A 17,657-nucleotide genomic window follows, 5' to 3' on the forward strand; every position below is an offset into this window, starting at 1 on the left:
CCTGCCACTTTGGTGTGAGTAAGCCATCACATGCAGCCAGGCAACAGAATTCAGCTTGCAGGCAGCGGCCAGGCAACAGAATTCAGCCTGCGGGTTCTCTGGGATGATCGCTTCACACAACACCCTCCTCCCCCCACACCACGGGGCTCCGATGAGGCTCTGAGGAGGGATGAGCCCTTTAAACTAAACGCGAACAGCCCAGGGCAGCTGGGTTTCCCCCCACCCTGCACGGCTCCAATCAAGCTCTCACTCACCAGAAGTGTCTTCTCCAGGGTCATGGTCCGGGAGCATGCTTTGGGAGTAGGGGGAGGCTATTGGCTCCAACGTTAAGAACAGTTCCTGGCTAGGGGGGAAAACAGATTCCCCACTTGCTGCCTTGTACTGTCCTCCTCCTCGTCATCCTCGCTCTGTGCTACTCCCCCCTTGTAGGTGTCCACAGACAGTCGTGGGATAGTGGTGTCATCACCCCCCATAATTGCATGCAGCTCACGGTAGAAGTGGCATGTATGGGGTTGTGACCCAGAGCGCCCGTTCGCCTCCCTGGCTTTTTGGTACACGTGCCTGAGCGCCTTGATTTTTGTACGACACTTTTCTGTGTCCCTGGAGTAGCCTCTTTCCATCACGGCCCTAGAGACTTTAGCATACATATTTGCATTTCTTTTTTTGGAAAGTAGTTCTGCCATAACAGATTTGTCTCCCCAACATGCAATGAGATCCAGTACCTCCCGTTCAGACTGGGAGCTCGTCTGCAAATCCGGTACTACGTGGTTGTCTGTGATGGTGGACTGTGCTGATGGTCACTTGTGCTGATGGTGACCAAACAGGAAATTCAAAAGTTCCTGGTGCTTTTACTGCCTACCTGGCTAGTGCATCAGAGTTCAGAGTGTTGTCCAGAGCGGTCACAAGGGAGCATTCTGGGATAGCTCCCAGAGGCCAATATCGTCGAATTGTGTCCACAGTACCTGTAACCCGGAACTGCGATCTTGATTTTAGCGCTACTCCACTTGCCGAGGTGGAGTACAGAAATCGGAGTAAAGACCCTTTAAATCGAAAAAACTGGTTTGGTCATGTGGACAGAACCAGTTTTATTTCGAGGTAACTCGGCTAATTCTGAAATAACCGCGTACTGTAGACCAGGCCAGGTTACAAAGGAAGCCTATGACGGAGCAGGGAATTGAATCCAGATTTCCCAAGTCCTAGGCTAGCGTCCTAACCACTAGACCATTCTTCATCGCTTTGCTAGGTACTTTCAGAGTGCAGAAGATATTACCTGCCTTGAAGAGTTACAGTCCACTGACTAATATTGTTTAAAAGGCACTGAGGAAGAACAATGGAACAAACACTTACCACAGCTGTAGCTTTATTCGACGGCCATCCAGAAGTATTGTCGTCGTCTTGTAATCAATACCTGGAAAATAAATTTTGTTTAGAGTTAGAATCTTAGAACTACTGAATTAAGTAGTGTCTGGATATTTATATCTTTAAAAGAAGTTAACAGCAAGGAAAAAATACTTCCATTAGTCCAATATGTATGGGTCAAACACATTCTGTGGATTTGAAGTTATGGAGACCTCTCAAAGCTTAGAAAAAAGTAGTCAGAAGTAGCTATGAGGCTGTGGGTGGCACTACAAAAACCCACCATAATGCAAGCTAGCATCAGTGCTCTGAAACACTGGGCTTGGGTACTATATCTACAAAGCATACAGTTAAGGACCTTAAAAAAAAAAAAGTCCCTGAAATACAACAGATCTTTCAAATTCAATTTTTAAACATTCTTTACAAATATGTAACAGTCTGACAACTGAGCCAAACCATGCAGTAGCACTGGTAAATGCACTTCTCAAGTGTCCTCTAAACGTTTGGCTTTGTTGTAGGTCAGTCATTTCCTATTTAATTCAACATGCTTATTCAAGAATTCCCCTAAATCAGTGACAAAGGTGGACACTAGCTCTGAGAACTTCATAAATATGAGTCAAGTCACATTCGGGTAAGACTAAAGATGATATATTTTATTACCTGAAGGCAAAGTACTAGGTAAGCAAAACAAAAGACTGAAAAGAAGGAAAAATGTGTTGCTGTGGAAAAAACAAACATTCAGGGAATAGGGTTTTATCACAGCTGAAATCTTCAGTTCAACTGAGATGAAGTGCATTCTCTATGAAGTTATATTACATATTTCTGATTTATAAAAGCCTACCTAGATACCATTTTGACCTGCTCTAACAGGTCAGAACCCTGGCTGTGCAAGACTATGTAGGAAAAATAAACTAAGGTATGAATTTAGCTTGTGTATACGAACAGCTAATAACAGAATCTGAACATCTTTACAGTTAGCATTAGTCACTGTGATGTGACTTTTAGAATGAAAGGCAAAGGTTTTTGTTATGAATCAGAAACAGCATGAAACCATAACAATGAGACCAACAGATGTCAATTGTGTGGTTGTAGAAGTCTAATGTTCTTCTGAATGAATAATGTTCTTCTACGGAATAGCTTTGTCTGGCTTCAACTTTAAGAATATACAACCTGAAATCTATTTCTATGGAGTAGAAGGAAATGAATGAAGCTGTTAGAGCAAAGGGTACAGTTCGTGTCAAGAGCCTACTATTAGTGCAAGCAACAATAAGATAATTTGTTTCTTCAGTTTCCTATTACACAATAAGGATTACAGAAGAGCTCTACATAATTTCTACTGAACCAATCTGCATTTATTAGAAGACAAGAAAATAAATCCTTTAACTCTGCTGGGAGCAATATCTAAGTTTTGGTTTTGCTTTTTTAAAGAACAACATTTTAATTTGTTGTAAGTTCTAAACTGTTATGGCTCTGGCCCAATTTGTGAAAGAATGTACTTGAACTCCAAGTCACACTTTGGAGTAATTATGCCTTATTAGTATTTACATTCGCAAAACAGTAAGAGAGTCTGGAACAGTAATTATAATATATCTGCGATGGAAAATTCAAGTGAAGCATATCATTCACAAATGTGAGTATCAGACAGGGTCATTGACAGAGAGACAATTAAGGACTCAATTTGGGAAGGTGTTTAATGTTAAGCATGTGCTTATATACCTTACTGGGACATACAGCTGAACAATTTCTTTGAGGTAATTATTTGTGGGAAACTTATCCCTTTCTTTTTGTAAATCATACTTTAACTGCTCCCAATTTCAATTAACATTTATTAGTAACTATTCACTGGGTAGCTTGGAACAACATTTTTCAACCAATGGGTTGTTTGTGCTCAACTGTTCAACTTGAATACTGTATTTACTATTTGTCGTATGTGAGATCACCTAAGATACACTATACTGTTTCTGATCCTTGGCTGGATGGCAAACTTTTAAATAAAAGGGAGAGGGGGAAAAAATCAGATAACTAGTGAACACTCCTGTTTACACACAAATGCCCTTGCTCACATGTAAACACAGGTATCCATATATAGAGTAGCCATTCCTCTCCAAACAAGAGTCACGTGAATAATTTCAAAAGCAAACACGGCAGAACAAACATAGTCAAAACAGCATTTCAGGACTGAAAATAAAATTTGACCTGCTCTAAAATCAATTATAGTTTAATAAATATGGCACAAAAGGATGCACTAGTCCCTTCACATAAAGCTTCATTAAAGGTGCAGTTGTCTGAGAGTATATTACTTTGGAAGAATACTTTTTATTTTTATAAAACCAAGGAAAAGCAAAGTTAAGGCTTCACTTAAACAAGTATCTTAACTCCACTCCTGTAAGAAGAAAAGGAGGACTTGTGGCACCTTAGAGACGAACAAATTTATTTATTTAGTCTCTAAGGTGCCACAAGTACTCCTTTTCTTTTTGCGAATACAGACTAACATGGCTGATACTCTGACTCCTGTAAGAGATACCTTTAGAAAAATCAGGTCATATTATTGTCTTCAACCATAACCTCATTTTATCCGTGATCATGAAGAACAGAATGCTTTATGCTTGTGCCACTTTACAGCCTTAGGAACCTTCTGAAGGAAAAATTTTCTCCCGTCCTCCACTGACAATCACCCTAGTGATTGGGTTACATTTTCAAGTCTCCCTCTATGGAATAGGGTTAAACTTTTTCCCTCTACAAAAACTGAATGTCAATCTCCAGCAGTCATTGAATGTGCTAGACCAGAGGTCCCCAAACTTTTTTTTGCTGAGTCCCCCTTTGGAGATTCATGTCCCAGGCACAGCCCCCTTGGCACAGGGCAAAGGGGGGAACCTCGATGGTGTCCAGTTTGGACCAACACACACTGGTTACCCTGAAGAAACAAGAAAAAATTCATAACCAGTCAAGTCCTTCAGCTTGTTGTGCCCCACCAGAGGGAGGACCCCACAGTTTGAAATGTTTGTTAGCTGACATTCCCTAGAGATGTTACAAATGCAAGAGTTAAACTTCTGAAGTTAGACCTTAAGCATCGAAATTTAGTTGACTATCTTCTAGATCACTGCTAGGGAAATCCAATAAAGCAAGTTTTATTTCTTGCCTGATTTCTGCTACAAAATGGCAAAAAATAGTGTTTGTTTTTTTTAAATCCAGGGAACACCTGTAAATTTAGGAACTTTTAATTCAGGGACCCTTGTCAATTTCACTTCAAATTTGGTAAAAAAGCTTTACCCTGGCCCCAGATCCAATCTACCAATGGTGAGGTCACTGAGATTTTTGTGCTTTTAAAGGAGTGTAAACCTGCCCCCCCCCCAAAACAGGCTTACAAATGGACAACCTCAGTTGCTATTTTAACTATAGTGTGACTAACATTGCTTCATAATCCAAACTAGCATTACTGCAGTCATTAACAGTGCCATGAGAAACATTTCCATGTATAGAGCTATACAAATATTTGTGGCTATTTCTGATGATATTCAATACTGGCCGCGTATACGTTTACCACTGCAGCTGCTAATATTCATGTGTAGGATGTTGCTACAAGCAAGCTTTTTTTTTTTTTTTTTTAAATAAAAGCATTATATATCTTTTGGGTCTCAGTAACAAAGTAGTTTCCTAAAAATAATAAAAGGCATATTTACAAAAAACAACCAAGTAAAGAGAAATTGATCAATAAATGAAACATAAAAATACAGAATGCCACTCTGAGACACATACAGCAATGTCTGTTAAATTATATCCTCATATAAATCTGCCAAAGTCTATTCTTCAGCAGAACTGCTTTGGTACATTAGATTACTTGACTTTCTTCAATGAACATTTTCCACATGGAGTGGATTTTTAAAAATACTCATATTTCATTCATTCTTTCACTTGCAGGATCACACACACACCCCTCAATATTCTGTTCTTCCACTTCACTAGGACCACTTCTTCCACTAGGAATGGTCTAGATCAGTAGTTCCCAAACTTGTTCCACCGCTTATGCAGGGAAAGCCCCTGGCGGGCCAGGCCAGTTTGTTTACTTGCCACGTCCGCAGGTTTGGCCGATCGCAGCTCCCAGTGGCTGCGGTTCGCTGCTCCAGGCCAATGGGAGCTGCTGGAAGCGGCGGCTGAGGGACGTACCGGCCAAACCTGCGGATGCGGCAGGTAAACAAACCGGCCCAGCCCGCCAGGGGCTTTCCCTGCACAAGTGGCGGAACAAGTTTGGGAACCACTGGTCTAGATAATACTTGAGTGCCATGAGTGCAGGGGACTGGATTAGATGACTTCTCAAGGTCCCTTCCAGTCCTATGATTCAGGAGTGAAAGATTTTATTCAATGCCATATTTGGGCTTGACAAATCCAAAGAAACCTATTTTCTGTACTTTTTGAGATAAAAATTAATCCTTTCATATTTGTGCTTAACACAATAATATTTAAATTTTACTTTTAAAAAGAACTCCATTTTCATGAACTTACTTATTTCCCTCTTCCTTTAACTGTATGCCTATTATGTCAGCTAAATTCACACACTGGTGTTTGTCAGACCCCAATCACCCATCAAAGTACTGATCAGCAACTTTCATACTTACTGCAGTTGATACAAGAGACCATCACCTAGTCAGTGAATTCAACATTGAGACATTTAATAAGATGTTAAAAACCAAGTCCTATACTTATGAATATCATTCCACAGAAAGTTTATAGCAAAAAAAAAAATAAATCTATCAAATCAAATTAAAATAAAATAAAATTGGGCTGCATCTCTTAATGTTAATGTAAAACAAGTCAGGTTTAGTGTCAGATCCATTTTTGCCTTCTGCTTACTTGCCATTCAGAATGATCATTCTTTAACTTCCAATCCTTCTGTCAAACTTAATTACTGTACTAAAAACTATCTGTTTAAAGTGTACAGACTGTACACATACCAAGAAAAATAGAGTCTTGGCTCCCAAGTTATTGGATATGTAAAATGAAGCCAGGAATTTTAATACACTCTCTCACACTTTAAGGGAAGCTGTTGTTTCAGTCATCCCCAGATATGCTAAAGATCCAAGCATGCATGGTAAATAAAGGTGAAGCTCCTTCATCACCTGTGACACCCAAATATTAGCTACTGCCCTTTCAAAAGGCTTGATAAAATCCTATCCCAAATTATTCGTGTAAATCAGGTGAGGTTCATCCATCACAGACATGGATCTGACAGTTTGAGTCAAATGATTAGCATCACTGCAGTTCCGAGGGAGTCAAAGGATCTTCTTGCTGCCATGTCCCTGGATGCAGAGAAGGCCTTTGACTGTGTAACCTGTCATTACCTTTTTTACATACTTGCTACATTCGGATTTGGTACTCAATTTATCTTCTGGATTAAACTTCTTTATATGAATCCATTTTTCAGGATGATTACTAATAGCACTATCTCAGAACCATTCCCAATTCACAGGGGTACACGAACAGGGTTGCAGTTTGACCTCTGTAGTTTGACCTACCCCTAGTACTGTTAGCTATTGCTGTCCGTAGAAAACAACATATACATGGAATCAAGATAAGTCAAACAGAGCACAAGATCATGCTTTATGCTGACAATGCTCTTGGCCGACTATCCAAACCTGAAGATTCTATTAAAACTAATAAATGCATTTGGACACCTCTCGGGATATAAAATCAATAGGGAAAAAGCAAATTCTGGGCATAAGCAAAATGCTAATAGGGAATCTCTGACAACTGGAATTTTAGGTGGCATCCCAAACATATGAAATATTTAGGGATGCTCATCCCCAGTGAGATTGAGAATCTGGTCAACAATGATCTAGAGCCCATTTTAGCCCAGGCAGCAAGAGATCTGGGCAGATGGTAAACCCTTTGAGGCAAAATTAGTATTATTAAAATGAATGTGTTTCCCAGAATATTGCATATCCTGAGAGGTTTCCCAGGTACTATTTGTTGGCTTTATTTTAGGAAAATTAATGACATTTTAAAAACATTTCTCTCGTGAATGGGAAGCCAAGAGTGGCTTTGTGTAAACTGCAACTCCCAATAACATCCAGAAGCTTCCATTTCCCCAACTTGCAGCATTATCATACAGCCTGTATTCTTAGTCAGGCAGGCAGTCCTGTGGCTCCAAAACATAGCAGGATGATCAATATGATAATAGGTATCTCTTTAAAACTCATTTCCCAAAACAGTGTTTTGGGATACAGCCCATCATCTTAGAAACTATCCAACTCATGGAAAGCTTGGTTCTCTAGAGCAGTGCTTGTAGTCAAACAATTCATATTCTTCAGCTGGAAGAGCAGGCTGTCTCCAGGCACAGAAGCTTGGCTCAGCAACTTGGCTGACATGAAAAGCAGGTAACGTCCTTGAAAAGAGGGATCTTAGATAAATATGACTTTTTTTTAGAAACCTTTGATTAATCTCGAGCAGATGGAAACTGCAATGTCGCTCCCTTTTTCTCTCCCAGCTTCCCTTCCTCCCTTTATTTTGTTGTTCTTTTGTCTCCCCTTGCCCCCATTTTCCCCTTATTTTTGAAAAAAAATCAATAAAATATAAATTAAAAAAAGAAAAATAGGGCCAATTGAAATTACAAACTAATCTACAATATTTTAAATCCTAAATGTATTCTTTGATTCATTAACTCAGTCATAAAACACAATTAAGAAAGTAATCATACACAATTTGCTGATTCCTGAATATGACAGTTTTCTCATTTTGAAACCCACCTGTCAACAGATGCTATTTGAAAAAGACAATGTTCTGGCTGGCAGGCACATGGATAGAACTCTTTCCACCCTTTCACTCTGACTGCCTACTTCCCTCTAAGTGGCCGGAATATTGAAATTTACAAGAATTCTACACTCAAAGGGGGTGTTCTTCAGTCATTAGATAAAAGCTCCTTCATAGCTAGAGCACTTTCTTACATAAATTTAAAGAATGTTGTTATAGCCATGTTGGTCCCAGAAAATGAGAGAGACAAGGTTGACAAGATAATATCTTTTATTAAAGACCAACTTCTGGTGGTACAAGCTACAAGCTTTCGAGGTTCACAGAGCTCTTCTTCAGATCAAGTGAAGATCTGAAGAAGGGCTCAGTGAAGCTTGAAAGCTGGTACCTTCCACCAACAGACGTTTGTCCAGTAAAAGATATTACCTCACCTACACTGCCTCTCTCATAAATGTTAAGAGTCAGATTACTTAGACTTTGGCAACTCTTCCAGAAGACTTCCCATCAGTTTTAACCCATATTATTGACTCCAATTCTAGATCAAACCAGTATTGTAAATAAAGTTTGTTGTGTATTTTCCATCAGTTGCCTTTTTTATTAAAAAAACAAAACAGAAAGCAACAAGTACTAAACCAAAAAAGCCCCATTTGAAACCAAAACAGACCTTTGATTAAAAGAATAAGGGGCTAAAACCTGTGTACTTAGAACTATTTTTGTTTTCCTCTCACTATTCGTGCCACTAGACGAAAAACTGAATTGTTGATAGTCACGTTGTACACCAAATCCAGACATTTTTGATGGATATAATGTATTTTGGTATACATGCTTTTTAAAATCCAGATTCAGTTTACAGTAATGTAATCTAAGATGGCTAAATACACTAAACACATAGGAAAAATATTTGTTCAGAAAAGGAAACTCCATTTAGCATCAGCTAGTGAATTGTCTTTTAACTGAAGTAACAGCCAGTGAACCATGCCTATCACTATAAATAGAAAGGAAGTAGAGAGCATAACTGAAATCACATTTAATTCTATCCTGTCCTAATATTTACTCGTAAGTGATGAAACAGTCTGTTTTTATCTGCATATCACTACAGACTTATCTTGCCATGGGAATTAGAACTAAAAACTTTCCACTTCAAAAGGAAGCATCAATTACAAACTTCAGTTCAGCATTTCCTCTCCTCCGTTCATCTAAAGGAAAAGATATCAGGCAGTAGCTCCTTAACTGAATGTTTACTACAGATTTCAGTAAGCATCCTCAGATGAAAGGTGCTATATATAGCATGTTATTGTGTAGAAGTATTATTAGCATTACCAGGGGGGAAAAAACATGTTTTCCTTATTTTGGTGCATTTTAGTCACGGCTTTCAGAAAAGCTGGAAGGGAATATCACCCTCCAAGTTTCAGAAATCTCAGAAAACTCATCAAGATTTGTTTTTTAGAAAGATACAGGATACTATACAGAAATGGTATTTTTGTTCATTCTCTCCCCTCAAAGGGAATGTATGAAAGAGGTGGTCCTCCTTCAGTTTATTCTATATGAGGTTTGCACTCATTGCTTATGGTCATGACCACAGGATTTTATACTATCCTTCTTCCAAGCTAATCCCTCCAACATGACCAAAAAAAAAAAAAAAAGCATTTCTTCCAAACCAAAAGACAGCCTGACTCCCAACCAGCATTTTTATAAATCTTGGTATATATAAGAAACAAGGCCACTCAGATAAAATATGTTGTGTGTATTCCCACATATTGTATATACCATGATACCATCTCTTCCCCTCTCTCTCGCTCTCTGTGTAGTTTTGCCAATCAACACCAACAGAGAATCTAACTTACTATTCACTAATTATCTCCACACAAATGTGTTTTGCTAATCCCAAAGCAGTTTACTATCACAAAAATGACAGACACACTGGGGCTACCCCTCTGGTAGGCAATGCTCAGAATTAAGTTTATTTCAGAACATGTTACAAATTAGAGAAAATAACGTGATTTTTTATAAATCTAAGAGTTTTTAAAAAATCCTATTATCTGGGGTTTTTTTTTTCAAAATCTTTTTCAAACAGCAATTCTTCCCCTATCCAAAACTGATACAAGATCTAATATAAGAAAGTGCCAGTGTTGCCTAGGAATGGTTTCCTAACTAAGACTGTCAAGTATTTGTAGGTCTCAATCCTTTTCACATTGGCATATCAGTGGCTGGTTTGCGCTCATTTTTGTTTTTTTACATTTACACTCCAGTATTTGTTGCTATAGGCTGGGGGAGGGGAGCTTGGGAGAGGGTGAAGGGAGAAGAGAAAACTGTTTTAGACCATAAAAGATATGGAACTATATGGGCAAGTATAAAGAGAATTTGACACTGTGAACAAGCGCATGTATGCTTTTATGGTGTTTTGTTTTTTAAATCCTCCAGCAAAGTGAATGTATGTGACAATTATTTGTAATGGCTTTGAATACACAAAATGCTAAGGGGCTTAGTCTCAGAGAGTCATTATTATACAAAAGCAAACAATCAAGAAGTGCACAATTTGTCAGCTCTAGACAGACTACTAAATTTATTCCTGATCTGCAAGCAACTGCGCACAATGATAAGAGTGCCAAAAACTGTACTAAATTGGCAGTAGTTTGAAGACCAATAGGTAGATTTTGTCGTTTCATCAGGAGGGCCATAGGATTTTTAGTGATGGCATTTATATAATAATAACTTTTCAAAACACTACAGTTCCTTGTTTTGCTTTATGTTAGTAGAAAAACTAGCACAATGGGGTCTGTGTGTGGTAGTGCAAAGTAACAAAACATTCTGAAGAGTAATAAAACAGAGGTGAAGTTATGGATCTTACCTACCTCCTGTATTGCACTTTTCATCTGAATGCTCCTCTGCTACCTGTTTATTTCCAAATGATGTTAGTCAAATGGTATTATGGTGCTTTCACCTCATTTATGGAGCTTTCACCTCATTTATGGAGTTGGCTAGTTCACCTACGGTAGGGAATACACTTCGCCAAAGCACAAGGACATATGCACATTTACACAGGATTTGGTGGGGGAGAGAGAAAGAAAATCCTTAAGCCAACATAGTAACTCAGCCTACTAATATAGTTTATACCCAGCGGGTCCCAGTTAAAGTCATTGTAACTCTAAAATGCGGTTACTATCTTATAAGTAATACATCAAGTTAGTTCACATTGCCATTTATTAAAAAAAATAAAAAATAATGCCAACAGTTCGCTGGTATGCCCAAACCACTGCCTTTAATGCTGACCAATACTGTCTCATTGTTTCCCTGTACTCCCCTGCTGGCCTCTCTGTATCTGTTGTCTCTTATCTTATATTTCGATTGCAACCTATTTGGGACAGAGATGGTCTTTTTGTTCGGTGTTTGAACAGCGCCTAGCACAACAAGATACTGGTCCATGACTAGGACTCTTAGGGTATGTCTACACTACGAAATTAGGTCGAATTTATAGAAGTCATTTTTTCAGAAATCGTTTTTATATAGTCGATGGTGTGTGTCCCCACACAAAATTCTCTAAGTGCATTAACTCGGCGAAGTGCTTCCACAGTACCAATGCTAGCATCAACTTTCGGAGCGTTGCACTGTGGGTAGCTATCCCACAGTTCCCGAAGTCTCCACCGCCCATTGGAATTCTGGGTTGAGATCCTAATGAAGCAAAAACATTGTCGCAGGTGGTTCTGGGTACATGTCATCATGCCTCCCTCCCTCCCTCCATGAAAGCAACAGCAGACAATCGTTTCACGCCTTTTTTCCTGAGTTACCTGTGCAGACGCCATACCACGGCAAGCATGGAGCCCGCTCAGCTCACTGTCACCATACGTCTCCTGGGTGTTGGCAGACATGGTACTGCATTGCTACACAGCAGCAGCCCATTCCCTTCTGGCAACAGACGGTGCAATAGGCCAGATAACCATCGTCATCATGTCCAAAGTGCTCCTGGCCGCCTTGATAAGGTCGATCAGGAGCGCCTGGGCAGACATGGGTGCAGGGACTAAAATAGGAATGACTCGACCAGGTCATTCTCTTTAGTCCTGCTGGCAGTCCTATTGCACTGTCTTCTGGCGAGCAGCCAGGAGATGAGAATGGCTAGCAGTCCTACTGCACCGTCTGCTGCAATCAAACATGTAAAAAGATAGATGGAGTGGATCAAAACAAGAAATACACCAGATTTGTTTTGTATTCATTTGCTCCCCCCTCCCTCCCTCCATGAAATCAACAGCCGACAATCGTTTCGGTGTGGTCTGTCAGAGACACCTTGAAAAGTTTAATGGAGATTCAGTCCTGCCTGAAATACCGGGGGGAGGGATAGCTCAGTGGGTTGAGCATTGGGTTGAGCGTTGGCCTGCTAAACCCAGGATTTTGAGTTCAATCCTTGAGGGGGCCATTCTGTGTGACATTAGTTTTTGTTTCTCCTTGATGTAAAGCCACTCCCTTTGTTGATTTTAATTCCCTGTAAGCCAACCCTGTAAGCCATGTAATCAGTCGCCCCTCCCTCCCTCAGAGCAACAGCAGACAATCGTTCCGCACGTTTTTTCTGTGCAGATGCCATACCACGGCAAGCATGGAGTCCGCTCAGATCACTTTGGCAATTAGGAGTACATTAAACACCACACGCATTATCCAGCAGTATATGCGGCACTAGAACCTGGCAAAGCGAAACCAGGCGAGTAGGCGACGTCAGCGCGGTGAGGAGAGTGATGAGGACATGGACACAGACTTCTCTCAAAGCATGGGCCCTGGCAATGTGGGCACCATGGTACTAATGGGGCAGGTTCATGCGGTGGAATGCTGATTCTGGGCCCAGGAAACAAGCACAGACTGGTGGGATCGCACAGCGTTGCAGGTCTGGGACGATTCCCAGTGGCTGCGAAACTTTTGCATGTGTAAGGGCACTTTCATGGAACTTTATGACTTGCTTTCCCCTGCCCTGAGGCACAAGAATACCAAGATGAGAGCAGCCCTCACAGTTGAGAAGCGAGTGGCAATAGCCCTGTGGAAGCTTGCAACACCAGACAGCTACCGGTCAGTCGGGAATCAATTTGGAGTGGGCAAATCTACTGTGGGGGCTGCTGTGATAAAAGTAGCCAACGCAGTCAAAGATCTGCTGATATCAAGGGTAGTGACCCTGGGAAATGTGCAGGTCATAGTGGATGGCTTTGCTGCCATGGGATTCCCTAACTGTGGTGGGGCCAAAGACGGAACCCATATCCCTATCTTGCCACCAGAGCACCAAGCCGGCGAGAACATAAACCACAAGGGCTACTTTTCAATAGTGCTGCAAGCACTGGTGGATCACAAGGGACGATTCACCAGCATCAACGTGGGATGGCCGGGAAAGGTACATGACTCTCGCATCTTCAGGAACTCTGGTCTGTTTCAAAAGCTGCAGGAAGGGACTTTATTCCTAGACCAGAAAATAACTGTTGGGGATATTGAAATGCCTATAGTTATCCTTGGGGACCCAGACTACCCCTTAATGCCATGGCTCATGAAGCCGTACACAGGCAGCCTGGACAGTAGTCAGGAGCTGTTCAACTACAGGCTGAGCAAGTGCAGAATGGTGGTAGAATGTGCATTTGGACGTTTAAAGGCGCGCTGGTGCAGTTTACTGACTCAGTTAGACCTCAGCGAAAACAATATTCCCACTGTTATTACTACTTGCTGTGTGCTCCACAATATCTGTGAGAGTAAGGGGGAGATGTTTCTGGCGGGGTGGGAGGTTGTGGCAAATTGCCTGGCCGCTGATTACGCGCAGCCAGACACCAGGGTGGTTAGAAGAGCACAGGAGGGCGCGGTGCGCATCAGAGAAGCTTTGAAAACTAGTTTCATGACTGGCCAGGCTACAGTGTGAAAGTTCTGTTTGTTTCTCCTTGATGAAACCCCCCACCCCCTTGGTTCACTCTACTTCCCTGTAAGCTAACCACCCTCCCCTCCTCCCTTCGATCACCACTTGCAGAGGCAATAAAGTCATTGTTACTTCACATTCATGCATTCTTTATTAATTCAATCACACAAATAGGGGGATAACTGCCAAGGTAGCCCGGGAGGGATGGTGGAGGAGGGAAGCACTGAGAGGGGTGGTGGAGGAGAGAAGGACAAGGCCACACAGCACTTTAAAAGTTTAAAACTTTAAAACTTATTGAATGCCAGCCTTCTGTTGCTTGGGCAATCCTCTGGGGTGGAGTGGCTGGGTGGCCGGAGGCTATGGGTGTCTGGGTGAGGAGGCTATGGAACTTGGGGAGGAGGGCAGTTGGTTACACAGGAGTGTAGCGGCGGTCTGTGCTCCAGCTGCCTTTCCTGCAACTCAACCATATGCTGGAGCATATTAGTTTGATCCTCCAGCAGCCTCAGCATTGAATCGTGCCTCCTCTCATCACGCTGCCGCCATCTATCAGCTTCAGCCCTCTCTTCAGCCTGCCACCTCTCCTCCCGGTCATTTTGTGCTTTCCCGCACTCTGACACTGTCTGCCTCCATGCATTCGTCTCTGCTCTGTGGGAGGACACCATGAGCTCAGAGAACATTTCATCGCGAGTGCGTTTTTTTCGCCTTCTAATCTTCGCTAGCCTCTGGGAAGGATAAGATCCTGTGATCCTTGAAATACATGCAGCTGGTGGAGAAAAAAAAAGGGACAGTGGTATTTAAAAAGACACATTTTATAGAACAATGGGTACACTCTTTCACGGTAAACCTTGCTGTAAACATTACATACATAGCACATGTGCTTTCGTTTCAAGGTCGCATTTTGCCTCCCCCCACTGCGTGGCTAACCCCTCCCCCCTCCCCGTGGCTAACAGCAGGGAACATTTCTGTTCAGCCACAGGCAAACAGCCCAGCAGGAACGGGCACCTCTGAATGTCCCCTTAAGAAAAGCACCCTATTTCAACCAGGTGACCATGAATGATATCACTCTCCTGAGGATAACACAGAGATAAAGAACGGATGTTGTTTGAACGCCAGCAAACATGCAGAACAAAGCATTGCAGCGTAACGATTCCCGACTACGTGCTACTGGCCTGGCGTGGTAAAGTGTCCGACCATTGTGGACGGAATAAGGCTGTCCTCCCCAGAAACCTTTTGCAAAAGCTTTGGGAGTACGTCTAGGAGAGCTTTATGGAAATGTCCATGGAGGATTTCCGCTCCATCCCCAGACACGTTAACTGACTTTTCCAGTAGCTGTACTGGCCACGAATGCCAGGGCAAATCAATCATTAAACATGCTTGCTTTTAAACCATGTATAGTATTTTTAAAAGGTACACTTACCAGAGGTCCCTTCTCCGCCTGGCGGGTCCGGGAGGCAGCCTTGGGTGGGTTCGGGGGGTACTAGCTCCAGGTCCAGGATGAGAAACAGTTCCTGGCTGTCGGGAAAACCGGTTTCTCTGCTTGCTTGCTGTGAGCCATCTACAACCTCATCATCATCTTCCCCGTCCCCAAAACTGGCTTCCATGTTGCCTCCATCTCCATTGAAGGAGTCAAATGACACAGTTGGGGTAGTGGTGGCTGAACCCCCTAAAATGGCATGCAGCTCATCATAGAAGCGGCATGTTTGGGGCTCTGACCCGGAGCGGCTGTTTGCCTCTCTGGTTTTCTGGTAGGCTTGCCTCAGCTCCTTAAGTTTCACGTCGCACTGCTTCGGGTCCCTGTTATGGCCTCTGTCTTTCATGCCCTGGGAGATTTTGACAAATGTTTTGGCATTTCAAAAGCTGGAACGGAGTTCTGATAGCACGGATTCCTCTCCCCATACAGTGATCAGATCCTGTACCTCCCATTCGGTCCATGCTGGAGCTCTTTTGCGATTCTGGGACTCCCTCATGGTCACCTCTGCTGATGAGCTCTGCACTCACCTGCAGCTTGCCATGCTGGCCAAACAGGAAATGAAATTCAAAAGTTCGCGGGCCTTTTCCTGTCTACCTGGCCAGTGCATCTGAGTTGAGAGTGCTGTCCAGAGTGGTCACAATGGAGCACTCTGGGATAGCTCCCAGAGGCCAATACCATCTAATTGCGTTCACAGTATCCCAAATTCGACCCAGCAAGGCCGATTTCAGCACTAATCCCCTTGTCGGGGGTGGAGTAAAGAAATTGATTTTAAGAGTTCTTTAAATCGAAAAAAAGGGCTTCGTCGTGTGGACGGGTGCAGGGTTAAATCAATTTAACGCTGCTAAACTCGACCTCAACTCCTAGCGCAGACCAGGGCTTAGGAGCTACAATAACGTACACAAATAGTACATTTAATGGCAAAAGTAAAGACAACGCCACTCTAGGATTGCCAACTGTCTAATCACAGAAACCCAAACACCCTTGCCCCGGCCACCCCCGTCTCCAAGGCCCCACCCTGCTCACTCCATCTCCTCTCCCTCCATCACAGGGGGTTGGGGTGCAGGAGGGGGTGTGGGCTCTGGGCTCGGGCCAAGTGGTTCAGAGTGTGGGAGGGGGCAAGCTCTGGGAGGAGTTTGGGTACAGGAGGGGGCTCAGGGCTGGGGCAGGAGATTGGGGTGCAGGAAGGGGTGTGGGGTGCAGGCTCTGGGAGGGAGTTTGGGTGCAGGAGGGGGCTCAGGACTGGAGCAGGGGTGCAGGAAGGGGTGTGGGGTGCAGGCTCTGGGAGGGAGTTTGGGTGCAGGAGGGGACTCAGGACTGGAGCAGGGGTGCAGGAGGGGGTGAGGGCTCCAGCCAGGAGGCACTTACCTCGGGCGGCTCCCAGTCGGTGGCGCAGGGGAGCTAAGGTAGGCTTCCTGATTGTCCCAGTCCCGTGCCGCCCCCAGAAGCGGCCAGCACAATCCTGCAGCCCCTGGGGTGGGACAGGGGGCTCTGCATGCTGCCAGCGCCTGCAAGCACCACCCCTGCAGCTCCCATTGGCTGCAGTTCTCGGCCAATGGGAGCTGCGGAGTCAATGCTTGGGGCGGGGCAGCATGAAGAGATCCGCTCCCCCCTCCCCCGCCCAGAGGCCACAGGGTCGTGCCGGCCACTTCCAGGAGTGGCGTGGGGCCAAAGCAGGCAGGCAGCCTGCCTTAGCCCTGCTGCGCCGCTGGATTTTTAGTGCCTAAAATTTCCCAGTTTGGCTTCAGTAGCCTCTGGGAGATAGGGTCTGATTCACTGTTCCCTCTAAACTGTAAGCGTGTGCGGATGCACACAGATCCTAAACCCCGTGCACATGACGAAACACCGCACGCACAAAAATTTGCACAGAAGCACAACAATTTGCACAGAAGAAATTTTTTGTGCACACGGCCTGTCAAAAATTAGAGGGAACATTGGTCTGATTCCAGAAGATTCCTGGCAAAACTGGAAGGGTTGTGAACCCTACTCCACTCTGAAGGAAAACATTTTGGATTAGAAATTAAAGTGTACTATCAGTTGAAAAGCCATTTCATCAGGATTACTCTGCTTTCTGCCTTCGCTACACCTTCTTCCGTCTATTGCTGCCTTACGATCAACCCTTCATAGTGGATGATGGGATTATGACACCAGCGGAGAGTCAGTCCTCCCCTTTAGTTCATCTGCATACTTCAAGTCTGTTGGTAAAAGTGCCTTACAGTTCTA

At 43.2% G+C, this 17,657-nt stretch overlaps 2 protein-coding genes across 3 annotated transcripts in view; both read right to left on the reverse strand.

Moving 5' to 3' along the window:
• The window catches only part of RAB40B (RAB40B, member RAS oncogene family), a 60,792-nt gene that overhangs the window by 18,909 nt on the left and 24,226 nt on the right, over positions 1–17,657 (reverse strand). Inside the window, exon 2 of one of the 2 annotated variants that reach the window (XM_073311255.1) lies at positions 1,348–1,408. In XM_073311255.1, coding sequence (XP_073167356.1) covers positions 1,348–1,408 — 61 coding nt within the window. Of the gene's footprint in view, positions 1–1,347; positions 1,409–17,657 lie in introns of those variants that run through there. The other variant, XM_073311256.1, reaches the window with a different exon arrangement.
• LOC140897954 (uncharacterized) lies at positions 13,807–16,419 on the reverse strand. Its single transcript, XM_073311259.1, has 2 exons — positions 15,384–16,419; positions 13,807–14,729 (listed from the first exon to the last, which is right to left on the reverse strand). Exons 1-2 carry the CDS (start codon positions 15,781–15,783, stop codon positions 14,347–14,349), a joined length of 783 nt encoding a protein of 260 aa, XP_073167360.1. The 5' UTR covers positions 15,784–16,419; the 3' UTR covers positions 13,807–14,346.

Source organism: Lepidochelys kempii, chromosome 14, assembly GCF_965140265.1.
Source record: "Lepidochelys kempii isolate rLepKem1 chromosome 14, rLepKem1.hap2, whole genome shotgun sequence".
In the NCBI taxonomy this organism is placed as follows: Eukaryota; Metazoa; Chordata; order Testudines; family Cheloniidae; genus Lepidochelys; species Lepidochelys kempii.

Bases quoted from the DNA above. Each gene is read 5' to 3' on its own strand.
- LOC140897954 (XM_073311259.1), bottom strand. From the start codon at position 15,783: ATGAAAGACAGAGGCCATAACAGGGACCCGAAGCAGTGCGACGTGAAA. The intron at 14,730-15,383 runs GTAAGTGTACCT...TTTCTCCACCAG, and splicing joins AGGCGGAGAAGGGACCTCTG to CTGCATGTATTTCAAGGATC.